Here is a 21642-nt window from a genome sequence, read left to right as displayed (position 1 = left end):
ATGGTCTAGGGCTTTTTGTTTGTTTTCTCTAAGACCTGGGAACCCTGCTACAAACGGTTGCAGCATGAGTGAATGCTGTGACTTAGTACACAGAGCCACCACCTGAGATACCAGATCCGTACTGGAATACGTGATTAAGTTCTGGCTTCTTTATGCTCCTGATCCAGCTTCTTACTACTGCACCTGGGAGGCAGTGGATAGTGGCCCAAGCACACGTGTTCCTGCTGCTCACAGAGGCCCTGGCCTCTGACATTGACCTAGAGATGTTGCAGGCTTCTGGGAAGTAAATCAGTGGATGGAAGATCTCTTTCTCCCTCTTCCCTTCTACCTACTCCTTCCCTCTTTTAAATAAATTACCAAGCAAATACATAAATATTTACTTAAAAGTGGCCTCAGGGCATGGAAACAGGAGAAAGTATGGGGCAGGGTGCTGATTCTACCCAAACCCCTGCTCTGTAACCCTCTCATCTGCTGGGTAACCTTGGTTATCGTCAACAGAGAAGTTACAGCAGAGCACAGCCACGCAGGTGGAGCCTCAAACTTGAACATCAGGCAGCAGGATATCGGAGCCCAGAGAATGAGGGCGTCACCGTTTGCTGAGAGCTGACTCTGTGCCAAGTATGGTGCCAAAGGCTGTGTGAGCACCTGCTTCTTCAGCCCCATTTTCCAAGTGAATCAAGGAAAACACAGCCAGAAAGAAGCAAAATCAGAGAGGTCACACAGGGGGTGACTGCCAACCCTGGCGGAGGTAGGGTGGGGCTATGGTAACAGTAGCGAGAGAGGCAAAGACTTGAATGGGCTGGCTGACCCTGGAAGCTGGCCCTCCAGGACCCACTGTGGAATCTCTGAAATCTGAAGGCCAGAGAGAGGATCTGGTTAAGTACCTTTTTCCTTCAGGTGTGGGTGGGGATGGGATGAGGGATTTGGGAGGCAGAGGGACCATTGGCCTCTTCCAGGATGCTTGGCTTCACTTTCAATGAGTGTCTTCAGGATCTCCACCTCCTGTTGCACCATGAGGGATGCTTCGTTGTTCTTGCTTGGACTGCATCTTGGGTTACATTGCTTGTACATCATTGAAGAATAATGACAGGTTTCTTCCTTTACAGAAATGTATTTCATAAAATAAACGTCCTATAAATTTTTAACACGGAGCTCACTCAGTAATTTCATCTTTATTTTTCTTCGCAGCGTAGCACGCTCTCTGACAGTACATTTATTTTCTTGCTTACTGTCTTGTCTACCCAGCGAGGACGTTTCCTGCCAGGTGTCAGGTGGTTATGTCTGCTTCTACTGGACCCTCAGCATGGGCAGACCAGCAAATGAATGCACCATGGGTTCATCTTTATTGTTTTTATTTGAAAGAATTGCACAGAGGCCACACACACACACACACACACACACACACACACACACACACACACACACACATTTTCCATCAATTGCAATGGCTAGAGCTGAGCCAATCCGAAGACAGAGGTAAGGAGCTTCCTTCAGGTCTCCCACAGGTGCAGAGGCCCAAGGACTTGGGACATCCTCTACTGCCTTCCCAGGCCATAAGCAGGGAGCTGGATCAGGAAGGCAAGCAGCCAGGACATGAATTGATGCCCATGTGGGATGCTGGCATCACAGGTGGAAGCTTATTCTACTACACCATAGCAATGGCCCCTGCAACAGGGAGTCAAAGAGGAACCCCTTCTCACTGGTGGGAGCTGTGAATGGCAGTGTCAGTGGGGGCCTTGGATGAGACACAGAGGGTAAGGAGTCTGTCACTGGGAACTTAGATAGGATCAGCTCAGGCTTCCTTAGCGCGTGTGTCGGGTGGTGGTGAAGCAGGTATGTGGCAGAAGCTACCAAGGCAGGTGCCACGCCTGCACGTCAGCGCCCCAGCCCCAGGCCTGTTGCATGACAGGGAGACAGCTTGAAGGAGGAGCACGTTTGTAGGAATGCATCTGGGCGTTGTATGCTCTCAGGTATGTGAGCGCATATGGGAATTCACGTGGGGCTCCCTGTTTGTACCCAATGTGTAGTAAACAGACAAGTGAAGGATGAGCGGGGCATGATGGAGCCAAGTAGGGTAATCCAGGGAGCCTGGAGAATGAGCATCAGTTCAGTTGGATGCACCCAGGAAGACTTCCTGGAGGAGATTACTATGTAAGCTGAAACTTGCTGAATGCAGAGAAGGGAGGCCATTGCATGCAAATTCATGGTGGGGTGGGAGGGAGAGAATTGGCAGCACACACCCCAATCTCCAGACAGCTGGGTCAGGTTCCCTTCCTTTGGAATCCTGGCACAGCCAGCTGTACCTCATCCACCTGCTGCTAGAATCCCTCATAGTTTGGTTGCAGAGCAGAGAGCAGACACAGGGGCCGAGGCACGCACACTTTATTTTGTACAGACTAAGCCCACCCACTGGGTTCTATGTGCTGCCTGCTGCCAATGCTGCCTCGGGAGCTCAGCATGTCTTCAGGGTGGCCATGCTGGCTGGCTGGCTGGCTGGCTGGCTGGCTGGCTGGCTCGGGACTGGTGGCTCCTTGAGAAAGGCCTGGCCAGTCTTTCTCTCCCTGTCTCCCCAAACAGTTGTAGAGCCACAAGTCTTTGAGGTCAGGTGCATCAGAAGAAGCTGGAAGGAAACATAGGTCAGAATTGACGAACAGCCCCAAGGATGAAGAACAAATGGGAGTCAATGGGCCAGAGGCCCGTAGATGCAGGTGTATTTCTGGTCAGACACCCCCAACAAGAATGGGTGGCAGTAAGGAAGCCAGAGGAGGACAAGTTGAGACACACTTCCTAAAGCACCCAGCTCCCTAAGGGCAGGGGAGCTTGGCACCCAACAGGCACTAAGCTCTTTTGGCAACCATCCATGTTCTCATTCGATCCATCATGTCATTAAATGTAGGTGGCTAGTGTCCTTACTCCCCCTTCTGGCTTGGGGTACACACACTTGGGAAGGCTGGGGAATCTGCTCCCAGAGCTCCGACCAGTGAGAACCCACCTGTCTGGTTCCATGCAAAGCTCAGACATGGACTCCAAAGCTGGAGATTTCTTAGGCAGTTGCTGTATTGGTGTAGAGAGGGCATCCTGGGCAAAGAATCTTGCTTGGGGGAGGAGAAAACAGTGGAGGAGGAGAGAGCTCAAGTTTATTTAAAAAAATGTGGCAGAGACAAGATGTTCTGTGAGGACTTCTGCTAAGGACGGTGTCCCTGACGGGCATGTGCCCTTTCCTTGGCCTTTGAAACTGCTCATCGTGTGTCCCCAAGAGCATAATAATGTAAATGAATATCCGATCTTGGCTCGGTAATTGAGAGCAGAGGGAAGGCTGTGTTAAGTCAAATTAATTTGCTCTGATGTGGTCTGAGCCCATCTCTGCGGAAGGGGGCAGTGGCTTTTGATGGGCTCCAGGGGCAACCGCTGCTTGGATATAAAGGACATATGGCTCACAGGGGTCAAAGTGTATGCTGGACTGCCTCCTTGCCGTAGCTCAGCCACACTGAGCCCTGAACCTTGCCCCATAAGAGTCACCACCTAGGCAGGGGATGGGAAGCCTTGCCCAGAGGCCAGGGCTTTTGAGTGGTTCTGACCTCACTCAGGAAGCCCCCTGGGATATATGCACCTGAAGAGGTGGATGGCACATTGAAGTGGGGAGTCTAGTGCTGCCCTGGAAGGCTTCACTTCTCTGACCCTCCATTTATCCATCTGCTAGATGGAAATAAGTACCACCAAGCAACGTTCAGCATGGGTGTCGTATCAGTGCCCAACATCAGAAAGTCTTTCCAAAAAAAAAATGTGTATTATGAGGTGGGAGGAAATAATAAAACCTACGTGTAAATGTCCAAGTCATTTGGCACCAACACACACTTACCTTCTCATCCCACTGCTTTTCCAATGAACTTTTTGAAGTGCTCTTATGCACTTGGCAACAAACTCTGTGTCCTACCACTGTCCTGAGACGTGTCGGGGTGAGAGTTGGGACACGAGGGAAAGAGGAGGGAGGCAAGTCCTTGCCCACGCATCTGCTATGAGGTTTTGCAACTGATCCTCTTGTCCCTGTCCCCTTCCCTCTACCCCGCACCAATCTGGGGCCATCATTTCTCTCCATCCGAGGGCACTTCAACAAGTTTGTGGACAACAGAATCAAAAGATCCAAAGGAGCACACAACTGGGGGAACCAAAATTTAAAAAAGAAAAACGGCCTTTTGAAATCTGCATTTTCTGTGACATGCACTTTGTGGGAACTTTTTGTATATGTGCTGCCAAAGCGAGCAGCCACTGAAATCCCCCTGCCCCCAACCTGCAGCCCAAGAGTTGCACTGTGCTACTCCACCCATGGGATTCCGTGGGTCTGGGCCACCACCAAGGATCTTTCATCATTACGTGGGGTCAAGGGCATCCAGGCCCCTCTAGCAGTGATGGAACAGGGTTAGACAAATGCGGCCAGTTTGGTGAGCTCCTCAATCCAAAGGCCAGCTCCTCCATGAGCACCACGCTGCAGGCTCTTCTTGCCTGCATTTTAAAGGGTGAACAAACAAGCGCACCTGCCCCAGTGGCTCTCTTGTCAGCTTTGCACCTGACTCACCATTTCAGCGAAAACTGATAAATATCACCCGTGCTTCCCCCTCTCCCAGGCTCCTGGACCCGGGTGGACTTTCCCATTCCCCTCAGAAGCATGAGTCCTGGCCCACAGCTCTTTACCTGGCTCTTTCTCCTATTTTTGGAGATATTTCTTCATGATGCTCTCCACATCGTTGTCATTGTTGTTGTCTCTTCTCACTGAGGCCTGTTCTCCCCTGTTCTCTGGGGATGCCCGCGCCTCCCCACCATCACCCTGGAGCCGTGGAAGTCCAGGGCGGCTCTTGATACTGTCGGCACTCTTGTAGGACACAATAGAGCTGGACGAGGAGGATGAGTCCGACAGGTGCCCAGGGTCTTCCTTGAACTCCGGGCTCTTCTTCAGGATGGTCTTGATCCCCGAAACAAAGCTACGGTCGGCGTCTTCCATCTCAAAATGGACGCTGGGGGACCGTGGGCTGCCTGCTCCTTCTCGGACAGCTCTGAATGAGGCAGTGGGCGTCCCCGGCTTCCGGATGGCTGGCAGGAAGTCATCAAAGTCCACTTTGGCCTTACGCTGGTTGTGGAGGCCTGGCAGCTTCCAGGCACAAGGGTCGCTGTCTGGGGAAGTATCGTCCATCAGGTGCGCAAACTGGCGGTTTTGGAAGACCAGCGGTTCCCTCCCCAGCTCTGGACAGCCTGCGTCATCCACGGAGGCCTCCAGACACCGCCTCCGGGGCCGCAGCGTGGGCGACAAGAGCCTGTCTCCGAGTATCCCTGAGGAGCCCAGTTGTCTCCCAGAGCCAGGGCCTGACTCTAGCAAGGCTTCGCAGGAGTTGAACCGCGTCTTCCGCTTCTCCGGGAGCGCGCCCGCGCCCTGGGTGTCATCCCAAGAGATGCATTTGAGGCTGGTGGAGCGCAGGAGACCTGCTGAGGTGCCGGAGGAAGCCAGGTCGCTGGTTTCCTGGGACGACCTAGCCCCGGCTCTCAATGAGAGGTCGCCCTCATCGCTGCCAGCCCTGCTGCCCCTCCTAAGCGTGGATGCCCCAGTGGTCTGATAGATGGGCAGAGTTGGCCAGTCCTCAAGGCCCAGGCTGGTCCCTGGGCCCTTCTGGGCTCTCTTCCTCCGAAGTCCTTCCACGAACTCCGAAAGGGCGGCTGAGGGGCTGGGCAGCTTTTCCCTGGGCGACGGGGATGTGTCTGGACTCCGATGGGATGGGGAGGCGAACAGAGCTCCGGATCTCTCCGCAGCTGGCTTCCTCTGGAAACCTAATCCTTCGCTGTCTCTAGAGTGACAGGACTTCTGCTGGGGGATAGAGCGGGGAGACACGGTCCCCCTCTCTCCCTGGGTCTTGCTCTCCCAGGCTCTGGCCAGAGCCATTGCCGATGCATCTCCACGCTCCACAGTCCTCCTGTGCCGAGAAAACAAACATAGGCAGTTAGAAACTGTACAATTCATGGCATCGGTGCAATTGGCGCGCGAGAGCTGCTGAGCGCGGGCGCTAATATGATTTTTCTTGGGGAAAGGCCGTCCCTGCTGCACTTTCAAATGAACTGCATGATTTAATGTGCGAATTTAAGCCATGTAAATGGTTTCTTGTTGCTTCCTGAAATGCAATTTCTGTCTATAATTAAACCCGACTAAGTACGTTTGAGTAGATTCAAATTGTAGCTTGGGATGAATGGCTGAGATGTATGGTCCATCGTATCTGACACAACATGACCCATCGTTCCCGAGCCGACAGCGAAGTGAGGCACTTGCCTATTCAACACTGGAGGGGGCCTGCAGGGAAGGGGGGGCTTGCTTATTTAGGGAGAACCAAGCCCCCAGGATGATCCCAGCAAGTGGGGGGGGGGGAGGGCTTCAGAGACACCATGACCTCCCAAACAAGGGCACTTCAAAAGTCCCTGGAGAAATGGAAGGAGATCTAAGTTTATGTGGATGCAAAAGGAAATCTGAGTGTGTGTGAGTGATAGAAAAAGCCCATCATGAAAACTCTATGTCGATTTCAAATATTTCTTAGCATTCAAATACTTATATCTTTTCATTCCAGTTTTTCTTTGTTTTTTTTTTTTTTTTTTTTTTTTTTTTTTTCTGAACCTCAAGCATAGGCATTTTGGTTGGGTGCCTTGGGAGCTTCCAAGACAGAGCAGGTGCTGGGGTGGGATGGTCGTGTGCATGGGAAATATCCCCTGGGAATCAACTTGAAGGTTCCACATAGCAGCCACGCTATGTGGCCTCTGAGGAGAATGGGGGACTTGCAGTGGGGTGGAATTGTCAGCTATGGAAGAGAGGAAGGGTGGGGAGAGGCTGTGGTCCAAACGCTGCTCCTGTACTGAGTGGAATTTATTTGCCCTGTCCCTACCTTCCCACCAGCAAAGTCCACATGCAGTAGAAAGTGAAGAGAAGCAGGAAGGGAGCCTCTATGTTGTGGCTGAGGGTACACACACACTCGCATTTCCCATAGTTAGGGCCCCAGGTGCCCACTGCTTTACCACCAGAGGACAGCTACCAGCTTCCTCCACTCCCCCACCAGATGCAAAGGGCAGCTGGGTTCTGGGGCAAGGCTGTGAGGAGGCTGCTGGCTCACACAGGTGGGTGCCACTGCTGCTACCTCCAGCAGTCTTCATGCTGCATGAGGCTGTCCACATGCAAGGACCCAGTGGGCTTCTGACAGAGGCTTCTGGAGGCAACCCTCCGGGTAAAGGCAGGCAAGAGAAGAAGGGCGAGGATGGTGTGGCTTCAGCAGCAAAGCAGGATTGCAATAGATGGATTGTTAATTTCCCCACCCCACCCCAGATTTATGTTAAAGCCCAACCACCCAGATAATGCTGTGGGAGGTGTGTAGGAGATAGGCCCTCACAAGAGAGATCAGCACCCCTACCAATGAGAACTCCTTTATCCCCTCCTGGTTTTTCAGGTTGATTGATTTGGAGTGACACAGACATCTCTTCCATCCACTGGCCTACTCCCCCCAAATGTCCACATCAACACAAGGCTGGATCAGATCAAAGCCAGAACCTGGGAACACAAACTCAGGTGTCAGAGACCCATTGTTGAGTGGGTGTCACTGCCTTCCCCCTCTCCCAGGGTCTGCAAAGGCGGGAAGCTAGGGAGCTGCGGAGTTGGAGACAGGTATGGAAGCCCAGGCTCTCTGACATGGGTTGTGGACAGGCGCCTAACTGCTGGACTAAACAGGAGCCCATCTCTCACCCCTTCTGCCACGTGAATCCATTGTAAGAAGGCAGACAGGGACTCCATCAGCACCTTCATGTTGGGTTTCTTAGCCTCTAGAACCATTGTCAGTGACACTATCATTTTAGCAGTTTGAACAGACTACAGCTAATCCCTGACCACCACCACCCAGAACCATCACCACTACCAAGCCCCCTTCCTGCAAACTCTCTCCCTGGGACCTGAGGGAGGTAGCCATGGCCATGATGGCCTGTTAAAGAGTTCTCTGAGAATGAATATTTGCTATTCCCTTGGCCTAACCCAGCCCCTTTCCATGTCCCTTCTTCCCTGGTCACAGTATTCACCTCACACGGAATGTACAATTCCTCAAACCACAGTTAACAGTTCAGATGAATCATTAACAACCAACCATTAATGGCTATTCATCACTAATCATTAACAATTAATGATGATCATTATCACAACTAATCTCTGACTCTCCCATGCCTCACCTGCCCCTGGATCCCATGGAAACCTCAGGGATTAGCGCAAGAATGGACAGATAGGGGACCGTGACCTTATCATGTGTGTGAGGAGAAGCCTTGGTCCCCAAGTGCTGAGAATAAAGCTACACAACATTTTCCTGGAGAATCTGTCTCCCTGGCTTTTTCTTGCCTGTCACCTTTTGTCCCTGTCACAGCTGGACATGAACTAAGGAAGGAGATGGAGGGCTTTCTGGAGATGACCTGGAGGAGTGTTTGTCAAGATCACGGCTTTTGAATTGCTCCCTTAAATACATGGCAAGATGGCATTCACACACTTGGATGTTTTTCTTTCCTTTTCAGTTTTAATAAACAGCATGGAAGATGCCTAGGACAAGGGCCTGTCACAAAACTGACAAAAGTCATTTCTCTCCTGTCCTGGCCTTGAAAGAAGGTGGCTGTGATGGATGTGCCTTGGGCACTTGGTCTCTCCTACTGCCTGTCAGAAGGTGATGGCAGCATCAAGGGTACCTGTCACCAGATCCCCTGGCCCTCTGCTGTCCTGTCTACACCCAGATCCTACTCCCACCAGGACAGGAGGAAGCAGAGGAAAGAGAAGTCAGAGAGAGAGAGAGAGAGAGAGAGGAAGAGGTAGTCATTAGGATGAGCCCAGGACACAGGAATAAAGGGCTGTAGGAAAGGATTTGGGGAATCTTAGATCATGAGTCAGAACTGGCAGGACCTTGCAAGGGCTCATTTCCTGTGTCCGCTGGGTTAGCATTGAACGTGGCCTGTAGTAGGTGTTCAATCATTAGTGCTGGATTCCATCAAGGCAGAAAGCTTGAAGGAACCAACCCAGCCCTGTGTTGCTGTGGAAATTTGGGGGGAGTGGGCCAGCAGATGGAAGAGTTGTCTCTTTCTCTGTCACTCCAAGTCAATCAATCAATCTGAAAGATGTGGAAAGGAGAAGATAGGAAGACGGCAAAAAGAGGAGAAGCAGAAAAAGAGAAGTGTGCACAGGAGAGAGGAGACAGGGGAGAGGGAGCAGGGAGAGGAGGAGGGAAGGCAGGCAGGTGCCCACAAGCGAGTGCTCCTTCTTGCTTGCACCACGCAGAAATCCACCTGCATCGACTGTGACTTCTTTCCTGTTTCCTGTGTGCATCACCTCTTAAAGTGAGAAGCTGCTTGCGCCCACTCCTTTCTGTGTAGATGGTGTCTACACTGCAGAATTGAATCTAAATTCAGATGCCCTTTTGTAGGCTTTGAGGTGAGTTCCCCAAAGTGCACTATCTGAAGTCAGGTGATCCTCTTGCTCCTCCCCTGGATTTGGACACATCAGTGCCCTCCTGCGTGTCCCCAGCCAGGGACCTGGGGAGGACTCATGCTTTCCAGCACCCTCAGAGGATGCTGTGGCTCAGATAGAGCTCCTTCTGTTGGTGCTGCGTGAGGCATGTGTGGAGAATAGTTAAGATGCTACTGTGCCTGCCTCCAGGAGTTTTGGCCAAGGATGGAGGCGATGTATAGAGGACTCTGGGTTGCTTGAGGACAGAGATAGACAAATGATGAGTGGGGGAAGAGCCACTCTCTTAGGGGAGGCTCCTCTCAGAAACGTCTTGGGAACTCCTGATGTGGGCTCTACCCAAAGAGGAAGAGCCTTGGGTCTCCCTTCCACAGTAAGGAGCCAGGGCCATACGATGAGCATCTGAAAGAGAGCTGCTGGGCCTGAGCCCACAGCTGACGGGATGGAGTCACCACCACAACTGCCCTGGCTGAGCATCTACTGAAAGCCAGGAGCTGTGCTGGGAGTACAAGCTCAGGGCTCTCCTGCTTCCATATAGTAGGTGAATGGACAAGGGAAACACCAGGACCTGGCTCTTCATAGTAGGCATTCCATCAACATGTATTGGGTAAATGAATGGCTTTCCTGTTCTCATGGATACAGTAGGTGCTCAGGAAATAGATGTCTAGTCTCTGAATGGCATTCCAGTGCCTGCTATTTGGTAGGTGTCCAATAAATACTGATTGAGCTGCAATGAAAATGCTCTGAGTACAGATTGCTTGCCTTTATATAGGCTTACTAGGTAAACTAGGATATGAGAATTCAGGGGTCTTGGGGTTTCCAGCCTTTTTTAACCACATAGCCATGAAAAGGAACTCTGAAGCAGGTAGGCCTGGTCTCCATCCTGAATCTGTGCCTTTCTAAGGCAAGTGTGCTTTGGAGATTGCACTTGCACACCCGCAAGAGTGGTCCTCATGCTGTCCCAGGTCACAGGGTTTTGTTAGGGCTATACTTGCTGAATGTGACTCTACTGTTTGGTCTCTTGGGGCATGCTTTGTGGGTACCAGTAGAAAAGCAAAGGTGGCATGGAGCAGTGAATGTGTCTCATCCACAACGAAGTCAGCCCATCTTGCAGAAGACGCAACTGAAGCTCACGGGTAGATAGGGTACAGTTTTCACTTCAGAACAGTTCCTAAGTGTAGACTCCACCATGATGTCCCATGTCACAGATAAAGCTTGGTAAGGAATAGCGATGCATCACAGGAGAGATGGGAGGGCATGGATTTAAACAAAGCTGCCTAGGTCCAGATCCAGGCCACCTAATTCATGTTACAGATAGCAAAGCTGAGGTTCAGGGAGCTCAATGGTCCTGTTAAGGAAGCAGCAGAATCGGGACTTGCACCCTGGACTTCCTCACTACCTACCCACTAGGTTGAGCTTCATGGGGATAGAAGATGGGCTGCCCATCCTTCCTGGAGTGTCCAATGTGGGCGTGATGTTTAGAAAAGTCTCTGGGGGAAGGGTGAGCAATGCAAGACTTTTCAGATCAAGTGTGAGCCAGGATTATGAATGCAGCAGGTGGCTGGTAAGTGGGAGAGCAGGAGGGATTGGAGCTCAGAGAATATTCTTACTGGAAGGGTTGGTTTTGACTCCAGCTTTGCAAGAGGGCTAAGATTTGGGTAGTGGTGATGGGTAGAGAAAAAGACTCTACGTGGGGGATTAGATGCCACCTGCCAGTGCCTGGCTGATTGTAGATGTGCGTCATACCCTTGACGTGTAAGGGCTGATTTCTGAATTCCACAGGTAAGGCAACTGAGCCTGGGAAAGGTCACCCAGCCAAGAGGGAAGATTTGGAACCAGGAGGATTCCATGGGAGGGAAACATCCAAGGAAGTGGGCTGAGCTGCAAGTCGAGGAAGTGAGAGAGGGACACTACTTGTGTCATGAAGCCTGGTCAGCTCCGGCCTGACCTGGTCAGCCCCAGCCTGAAGGTGCAGAGACCTGAGTCAGGTCACAGAGGCCCCAGGTTTCCTGCATTCGCTGTCATCACTTCTTAGGAGACGGAAGAACTGTCGAGTCCGGCTTGCTCTTTTCACTAATGCTGAAATAGGTGCTGGGTCCTTGACATTTGAAAAAATCAACTCAGTGAGCTGTCCCCAGTGGGTGCCTTTTGTGGGCCAGTAGTATTTGCCATGGATACAACACATGTGCCTACTGGATACCAGGAGCTAGGCACGATGGTTATATAATGACCACTGGAGACCAGGAAGGATGAGAGGGTAGTGGGACAGTGTAAGAGAAAGGTTAGATATGGGTAGCAAAACATAGATGTTAGCTCCTGGGTTGGACAAGCAGGTGACTCCAGTCTGCAACAAGTGATGATCCATTTCAGTGTAGCTGGGAGACCCTGGAGGTTCCCAGCCCACAGCAATGAATACTGGTGCAGAACATTGAAATGCTCATTGCCTTGACGTGATCCTAAAGCATGATATACATGGATCATGGTGCATCTCCCAGGAATGAACTATTATGTGTCAATTAAACACTGTGGATTACCCAACTTCATCCATCCCACTGAGGTAAAATGAAGTTTTGTCATCTATCTTTAAAGGCAGATTTACAGAGAGAAGGAGAGACAGAGAGAAAAAGCTTCTGTCCACTGTTTCACTCCCCCAAGAGGCCACAACGGTCAGAGCTGAGTTGATCCAAAGCCAGAAGCCAGGAGTTTCCTCCAGGTCTCCCATGTGGGTGCAGGGTCCCAAGGCTTTAAGACCATCCCCTACCCAGGGGCTGGCATTGTGATGTAGCGGGTAATGTAGGATGGGTACCAATTCGAGACCTGGCTACTCCGTTCAGATTCAGTTCCCTGCTAATGCACTCAGGAAAGAAGTAGAAGAGGGTGCAAGTACTTGGGACTATGCCATTCACATAGAATACCCAGATGAAGCTTTGGAGAATGAACCAGCTGATTGGAAGACACCCCCACCCCTTCTACATTTCAAATAAATAAATCTTTTAGAATCAGAATTATGAAGTCAATGTAGAAAATGTGACTAATTATTAGATTAAAATATAGAAGAACAGAGTTCACAGTGTCCAGACATCGTTATCATTAGCTGGGGGTGGGGAGGAAGTAAAGGAATAAGCGGAAGAAAAAGTAGGGAAGGAAGGAAAATGAGAAGAAAGAATGGGAGCTGAAAGTGGCACGCGATTCTGAGGAACCATTACTCTTATTTATTTGTCTCATTTGGAAGACAGAGAAAGAGAGATGGAGAGAATCAGAGAGACCAATCAGACATACAGAGGTAAAAACAATGCTCTATCCACTGGTTCACTCCCCAACTGCCTGCCAGGGCAATCCAGTCTCCCCCATTGGAGGCATCCCCCCCAACCCATCACTATTGTCTCCAGGGATGCCCCTGCTCTATATTAAAAACAAAAACAGGTGACAATTTTTACTTGCCATTCAATGTTCAGCCCAACTGGAGTCTCCCCCAGAAATTCTTTGCCTCTTCTCGCTCCGACAGCACCATTCCACCCCACCCCAAAACACCAGGTTCCCCCTCACTTGTCCTACAATTGCTGTTTATTTACTGTGTCATTAAATAAGACAGGCAGTTTCAGAACTAGACCAGATCTGATCTTCCTTTTATGAACTATAGCATCAAGAAGCGTATATCAAGGGGTGGTTTGGGGTACAAACGGCTTGTGACGCCCACATCTCCACATTCCATATCAGAGTGTTCAAGTCCCGGCACTGCTACTTTGGATCTGTCTTCCTGCTGATCCATGTTCCCAGATGCAGGTGATGGCTCAAGTACTCAGAGGCCCAGCCATATTTCCATGCTCTTGGTTTTGACCTTGGTCCAGCCTGGGTTAATTTATTCAAACTCCAGTTGCCCCACTTAACCATCACTTAAAGCGACTTGTCTGGGCTTAAAAGAAGTAGATGTGATACTGGCTTCCAAAAAGAATTCAGAGGAATTCTACTTCTATACTCTAACCAAAGACCTGGTTGGCTTCACTTCAATGGGATGACATCAGCTTCCAGAGCTGTTTATGGAGTGTCCAAGCAGGAGCTGGAACCCCATCTCGCTGGAATCAGAGAAAGTAAGACAAATTTCCCAAGGCACATTCAGTTGAGACAGTGCACATACAGTCCTAACATTCGGCTCATTTACCTTCTAATACATTATCCACAATGTTTGAAAGAACATATCTCTGGATGGGTGCAGTCATTAAGAACCCCACTTGTGTGGCAGTTTCAACTTGCACTCGCATGCTTTAAGCTCATTTCCCCCCGCCCCAATGTAAAGACGTTGATTTCAGTGATTTTAGTATTACAGCAACAGATCCATAAAACCCCAGACTTCCTCATCTAAGTACTCAGGTTCCCACAAAAATGCAGTTTTAAGCAAAAGGAAATCATGCTTTATGCTCTTCCAGAGTCACACATTGAGTCATGATGTTAGATGCTCTTGGGGACGGGGGCGGGGGTGTGGGGGGTGGGGAGAGTCAGTAACACGACCTTCCAGGGATTTCAGTCTAGAGGGAGAGGTGGCTTCACCAAGTTGTGACTGTATGGAAACATCAGTGAAACTTCATGCCTTCCCAGGCTAGGAAACTAAGGGGAAAAAATGTTTATCGAATGCAGTAAAAGCCCTGCTCAGCATTTGGCATCCAGATATGAATGACTGGTTTGTGCCAGAGCAAACTCACCCCTGTTGCCCACATGTTGAGAAAAAGTAGAAAAACAGAATCTAAAGGCAAAGACATCAGAGAGTCAACCAAGGCAGCCGGGGCAGATTCTGGAAGGAGGAGGACTCACTGACAGCAAGCACAGGGCTGCGTGGCACACGCCCCGGCAGTCATGAGTGGGTCTTGAAGGAGAGCTAACTTAGAGATCGTGCACTTGCAGATAGCAAGACTTGCCGCACAGAGTTACTGCAAGGAAGGCAGTATGTGAATAAATCCACAATAGAGCAAGACAGAATCTGAAAAACGATACACATGCATGTGTATAAGATCACTCCATTTGGGACCAAATGTGAAAAATACTATTTCTCTAAGTACACATGCTGGGCCAACTAGATACTTAGATGGGAAACCATGAATCTTAAACTCCGCTCATCTCATAAATAAGCAGCAATTCCCCATGTGTTATCTAGCCATGACTAGTAAGTCAATCCAGTGTCTGCAAAAAACACAGGGGAATTCGTCCATAAAAACAGGAAAATAAATCTTCAACAGGATGTGAAAAGCACTAAACAGTAAAGAATAAATCAGGAAAGAGTAAAATCAAGAGCTCTGTTTATCAAAATAAACCTAAGGAGAATGAAAAAGATACAGTGTATCCAACATACCCTAGAAAACAGTTTTATCTACAGTAGATAAAGAACTCCCACTAATCCAAAAGGACCACCAAAGAGAAAAAATAATAATGAGTCTAAGACTTTATCAGATGTTTTACCAAAGAAGATAGCCAAGTGCAGACATAGGTGCATGAAAAGCTGTGTTTATCAGGGAAATGGAAGTTCAAACAAAAACGTAACATTTATTTTCACCAAAAACAGCTTAAAATTTTAAAACAACAAAGGTATTGGCAAGGATGTAGAATAACTGAGATATTTACTCATTGCAATTGGGATGATAAATTGGAATAACTATTTTGATAGTGTTTATTAAACCTGGAGCCAGATTTGTTTTTCTTTCAAATGAAACTTTAGCTCAGACAGAAAGAGCCACAGATGCCAAGAGAACATTATGAGCCATCAATGATACATGCAAATGGTCCTCTACAAGCCTGCAGGTAATTCTGGGGAGCCTCAAATTTTACAAGACCTGGATGGGTTTATGGTCAGGAATCAGCCCTTCTTCGGTGGAAATCTGTCCAGAGTGATATACCCCTTATGGATGTCTCCTGGATCCACAGCTGAGTCTTTCAAAATCTCAAGACATTGCCTTCAAACAATCTGGTTCTCCCTAGCTCAACATCTTTTCCACGGATCTTCCTAATACTCATAAGCCAGAGGAGAACCCCTAAGTTCCAGAAAGATGTAAAACTGTATTCATAAAAGACCTATTTATTAAGTCATGTTCAGGATGGATTAAACTTATCCTGCACTGGAGTTCTCAGAATTCAGAGGTCAGGAAATACGTGTGCTGTGGAAATAAGATTAGTGGCGGATGCTTAACCTACTTTGAGAACATGCTGTTTTTAATGCTAAGCCCCATTCATTCCCATATACATAATTAATGAACTAATTACAAACGAGTCTTATCTAATCATTTAAGCAGCCCTCACGTGACCCATCCTTGGTTTCATGTTTGTGCTAGTATAATTACATTTCCCTGAAAGTAATACGACTTTATTTTAAAAGAAATCACCCTATCATTTAGACCTTTTTGCTAATTCGAGCCAGCTTTATACCAGATGAAAACAAACGGGGGTGGTGGTGCTGTCTAAATCATGTTCTTTTTAACTAAGAGCTGTAAGCCAAGAGTATGGGGCTATAAAGTGTTTACGGAAAGCAAATTTTCTCCCAGAAAAAAAGGAAAAGTTGTAATGCCATCTTTTTAGCCAAAACGAAAAGCAGTTGTGTTAAATCGGCACCAAAGCAAATGATACATACAACAGTAATTAGCGAAGATTACACAGTAATTAAAATCACGATGATTATGCGAGTGAGAATAATTTATACAATAATCTCCACGGCTCACATTGCAATGTGGTACAAGTCCAACAGCCACAGTAGAGATCTGGGCTTGGCAATAAATTAAAACTACAGCATCACTAATCCAGTGGTGATTGGTCACTGAAACTGAGGGATACATCAAGTCTCTGAGTGGGATGCCATTTTTTATTTGCATGTCCAAATCTACCAAGAGGGAACCCCAAACACTCCTTAACCACTTCTATTCTATCTTTATCATCTCGTTTCCTCCTCTAGTTCAACCTTCTCCTGGTACAGAATACTTGCTATTCTGATTGTTGTATCTACACGATACATTCTGCTGCAGGTAAGCCCTCACCTGCCTAATTCTTGGGGGATCCTTTATTCCCATGGTTTGGAATGATCCTATTTTCTAAAGCCAAGTAAAAGACATTGATTTAACAGCAAAGTCAGAGGCTCTTCCAGTTCCCCCAACATCCCCAGCATCTTGGGCGGGAGCAGGTGATGGCTCAAGTAATCGGGTCCCTGCTACCCTAATGGGAGATCCAAGATGGATCTCCTGGCTCCCTGCTTCAGCCTGACCCAACCACAGCCATTGTGGGTTTTGGGGAAGTGTACCAGAGTATAGTCTCTCTTTCTCTCCTTCTGCCTTTTCAATAAAAGCAAACGAATTAATCTATAAAAGATATTGGTAATGCGATAAAGGTACAATTGAGAGTATCTGTTTCAATAGACAAGATAAGCAAGATTTAGGGTTTAGCCAAATATGAGTTTGGGGGTGGTGGTGGTGGTGACAGCCCAAGATGGGTTGGTCAGCTTCGTGAGTGGCAGAACCACCCAAGGATATTGATAGTAGAGGTGGGTGAGGAAGGATGAGCCTGCTGTTAGGTATGCTTAAGGGCAGACAGCCGTTCAGTGACCAGTATTGACATTTGGCTGTGATTCACATGTTTAGAGCCTAATAGAACCTTAGAGTTTTGTTCTTGGTCTGGGAGTCACTTGTTTACAGCTGGGGAGTAAGATAGCACAGAGGAGAACCACCTGTTACTCATGTGGAGAGCAAGCGAGCAAAGCAGGTGACAGTGGCAGCCTCCTGGGCACCCCCACAATTGAGGGATGGGCCGGGGATAGGGTAGAGAAGGAACCAGAAAAGAGTCGAAGGCTAAGCAAACAGAATCACATACAAGACTCCACAGTTTGCAATGCAGGAGAGAAATCTAGGGCAAGATGAAGGCTGGAGAATGTCCCCTATTCTATTTCTTTAGAATCCAGTGACATGTTGAGAACAGGTGCAGGGCAGTAGTGGGAACGGGCTGCAGCATGTAGACTAGTTCAGGACAGTGGAGAAAGGGAATGTAGTGCTTGCCGACCTGTTCGTTGCAAAGCTTGGATCTCAAGGGCAGGGAAAGAAGTAACCAAGTCTGAAGAATGATGGGCAAGGATATGGTGATACTGGGGAGGCCCCCGAGGCCTTGAAAACAACTGGAATGAGAGACGATGAGGATACAGGAGGGGAAGGGCACCCTGGAAGGATTGGGGTATTGTGTGGAGGGAAGAACGAATAGGAGCTAACCTTGTACAGGCCAAAACTGAACTTCCCTTTGAAGACCACAGGGAGGAGGGAGGCTGATGTGCTTTGAATGTATAGACGACATCATAGTATAAAGCCAGAGACAGTATGGTTTTTCTTTGAAGGGAATGACAGTGGGAAATGTCTCCTGGGTGTGAGGGAGAGGTGCCAGAGAAGTCAGAGTAGTTTGGGATAGCCACTCAGTGCAATGGTGGCAGCAGTGACTGCCCTATGATGAGACATGAGCAGGCTGCTCAGCTAAATCAAGCAGTGTCTATTTGCACCTGGGCTCCCCAAGGAGCTCCAGTTGTGCTGTGAAGCCAAGAAAGAAGTGGGGCTGATCTATAGCTAAATCACTACTCCCATAGGGCAATGACGCTGGGAGGAGAGGCTGAGCATGCAGCAGGGATCAGGGAGAGCCTGCCAGCCCCCAGTCGGCCTTGGCACCACCTGTGGCCAGATGTTGAGAGAGACTCCCGGACAAAGTGCAACTGCCACCGTCAAGCCCATAAACTCCCTCTCCCGGGGCCACAGAGGTAATTTAGTGTCTCTGTCTCCAGTATCGTGTGCATTTATCAGCAGCAGCTGCATGATTCTGGGCTGTAAATCACGAGGCCTTAGGTGTATTTCTTCAGCGTTGACATCCCCTTATAAATAACACGGGGAATGCTTTTATTTTCTTGGCAGAGAACTGCTCTCTTTCCCTGCTCTGTTTTTCGAATGACCTTCTTTCTCAGTCAAATCAAAAACGTCCATTTACTGGTCCTACCATGTGCCACTAAGACAGGAGAGCAGCTGAACAAGAGCCCTAGTACGGGGCCAGTAAGATGAGAGCAGGTGTACAGGAGTCCTGTTCTCTGCTGCTAGTGACACAAATTTAAAAGGCAAATAAATGCCTATTGAGCAGAAGAATCAATTGCTTACAGGTACAAGGATGTGTGTTTGTCTGAAGCTTGACAGGCTCACAGCTACTATCTAGAGGGAGCCTAGAACTGAAACAAGGCTACAATCAATAAGTCCGCACAGGCTCCTGATTTAAACTTTTAAAGGAATGTAAAAGGATGAGATGGACAAGTGTGTACACCTAAGGAAAGAGCTCTTCAGTATATGAGGGTATTTTTAAAACTTCATGGAAGAACGGAATTAGAAATATGGATTTGTTCTGGTGCTTTTTTTTCATAACAAGTGGTACATGTACATTGTAAAAAAAAAAGTTGCATTACAAAAAAAATTTGCACCAAAATAAGTACGTGTGTTTGATTCCATTTTTTCCCATAAGTGTTTTGAAGTACCCTGATATAGTTTAGCGGAAGAGACACGTTGTAAAGAATTTATGAATAATATTGTATCATCTGTTTCTTAAAAGCCCACAAATATGCTATGTATAAATGTCAATTATACAAACTCATTATATTTATAAACACACAGAGAAAGGTGTAGAAGGATGTATGCCAGATGGAAGACTGAATTTCATTGGGAAAGGAGCAGAACTGGTTGGGGGTAGGGGGACCTGGCCAAGGCCAAGGCCAAGGGGACATTAGCCTTCTGATGTACTTCACGTTCTTAAGGAAGGGAAGAATTCATAGAGGATTTTCTCAATTAGGAAAAGGCTCTTGAACTTCGTGTAGATCCCTGCTGCAAATCTAAGCATGCTCTTTTCTTCAGTGGACCTCAGAGGCCGCCATCTCTCTAATGAGCATGTGGGATCCAACGCGCTCCATGGCCATGTCCTATGCAGAATGCCCAGTTTCCTCAGACTATCAACATAGTAGAAGGCATGCAGACTTGTCAAGGCTGAATGCTGTGGGTTCTGGCACTCAACAGGCAACCACTGAAGCTCTTTTGGCTAAATGCTGAGTTATTTATTTTGGCCAGCAAACTTTGCCAGATGAAGAACTGACCCATGGCAGAGAGACAACACAGTGTGTCAAGCACACACACATATACAGGCTCTGGAAAGATCCAAACCCAGGGTCAAATCCTGGTTCTTCCATTCATTTGTTACGGTGACATGGTTTGAATTCCTGACTCGTTCTGAATCAATGCTAAGCTATGACCCAACCCAAACACAGTTCACATTTCTGCTGCAATCTTGCTACCATGGTCAATTATTCACTCCACAAATATTCATTGAGCAATAATGATGAGCCAACCCTGGGGATATTGACATGGAGAAGACAGACAACCTTCGAAATCTGTCTTACCTACAGTAGTCTGGGTGCAGATACTTCCACTCTGAACTACGGCTGGATATGACTGAGCACTTGGAAGGGCAGAACCCAGGAAAAGGAGGAAGAGGCTTGCAGAAAGCTGCCTAGGCATGCAGAGAGCCACCCTGCTTCAGCCCTGCAGCAAGTGCTAGGCAAAGACCATCTGCATCAATCAATTGCCCTCCTGTCTCTGGGTCTCTGATTCCTCCTCTGCAAACTATGATCTGTGTCTCTTGGATTCTTTGGGCATTAGACACCCATGCTTACAGAGTCGTCCATTTCCCCAAGAGTCTCATAGCAGTCAAGCTCCAAGTGAAGAACCATTTGTGCATTACCCTGTTCCCTTGATGAAAAATACTAACGGACTCTAGAGGAAACATGAGCAGAGATGTTGAACAACCTGCCTCAAACTTCATAGTGACAGAGATGCAGATGAAGGGTTCAGAACATGCCCTGGAACTACAGCACCCTACAGAGCCCCAATCAAACATGTGACAACCTACAAATCACAGGTTAAGGTTCTTACACTCTCTTAATTATGAGATTTGGAGAGAGGCAGACACTGGCCTAGTTGTTAGAACACCAGATAGGATGCCTGCATCCCACATTAAAGTACTTAGACTTGGTACTCATCTCCAGCTTCCTACTAATGCAGACCCTGAGAGGCAGCAGGTGATGGCTCAAATAACTGAGTCTTTACTACTCTGTGTTGGAGACCTGGACTGAATTCTTAGCCTTGGCTGTTGCAGGCATCTGAGGAGTGAGCTAAGGGACAGGATTCTCAAACAAATTAAACTTAAAACAAAAAAGCTTGAATGTTAATCAGCAGGTGCACTATGCTCTGGCTGTTTCTAGTTCTGCTTCTACTCCTTGCACAGGCACATGGAAAAGAACACAAGTATTTAGTAATTAAGAGAGAAAAGCCCTCATTCCTTTCACAGACTTATGCTTCTTTCTCCCATAGACCTGTGTTTCTAATTAAGAGCAGTAATCGGATAATCTTGCTTTAATTAACTCCCTAGATGTACTGCTATGCATAGAATCCTCTTTTGATATATTCCACATTGAATCTTTTAGGCTAAGATGATCTGCCAGGCATTCGCCACTTGTCAAATGTGCCCAACAGGTCAGCATGAACTGCCATTCCCTGCTACGAGGCAAACACATTTCAAATCAACAAGGGGTGGCCAGGCTCACCGGCTCCAGTAGTTTTGTGAATTTTTTTTTCTATCTTATCACACTGGTCCTTCTGTTATCACAGAAGTGGGATACATTTCATCTTCATTACACACCTGCTGAATCCCTAATTTCTGATTTATGGCCATTAGCTCCTCATTACAAGAGGGCCGCCCTTGAAAAGGAAAACCAGGTAGGACTCGGAGCAATGGAGCTGAAAAGTGAGACGGAAGATGGATGTCAGTCAAACAGCTGAGGTTCCATAAATTCCAGGACTCATTTGCGAGGGCAGCCTGCCTGTTGGAAATCCCACGGACTGGTCAAGGACCCATCACATGTCACGATCAAATTCATCTCCCGCCGTGGTAGGGAAATTTGAAAACACTGACCTTCAATAAAGCTCAGACCCCCAAATGGGATTAACTCAGCTCCACTTCCTTTATAATGACATTCCATTTTAAAAAACACGCAAGTGATGATAATGAAACTTTTTTTTATTCAAAAATGGAATGCTAGTCTGATTTGCCTTATA

The 21642-nt window shown here is 48.0% G+C and overlaps 1 protein-coding gene across 1 annotated transcript in view; it reads right to left on the bottom strand.

Annotated features, from left to right (window-relative positions):
* Positions 1 to 2491: 2491 nt before the first annotated feature.
* The window catches only part of MYO18B (myosin XVIIIB), a 206512-nt gene continuing 187361 nt past the window's right edge, over positions 2492 to 21642 (bottom strand). The window contains 2 exon segments of the mRNA XM_058656733.1: positions 2492 to 2620; positions 4690 to 5957. Of these exon segments, the coding sequence (XP_058512716.1) occupies positions 4703 to 5957 (1255 nt within the window). The 3' untranslated portion in view covers positions 2492 to 2620; positions 4690 to 4702.

Source organism: Ochotona princeps, chromosome 29 (assembly GCF_030435755.1).
Source record: "Ochotona princeps isolate mOchPri1 chromosome 29, mOchPri1.hap1, whole genome shotgun sequence".
In the NCBI taxonomy this organism is placed as follows: Eukaryota; Metazoa; Chordata; class Mammalia; order Lagomorpha; family Ochotonidae; genus Ochotona; species Ochotona princeps.
Note: the sequence above shows the minus strand (reverse complement) of the source record. Positions and strands in the feature narration are given on the sequence as shown.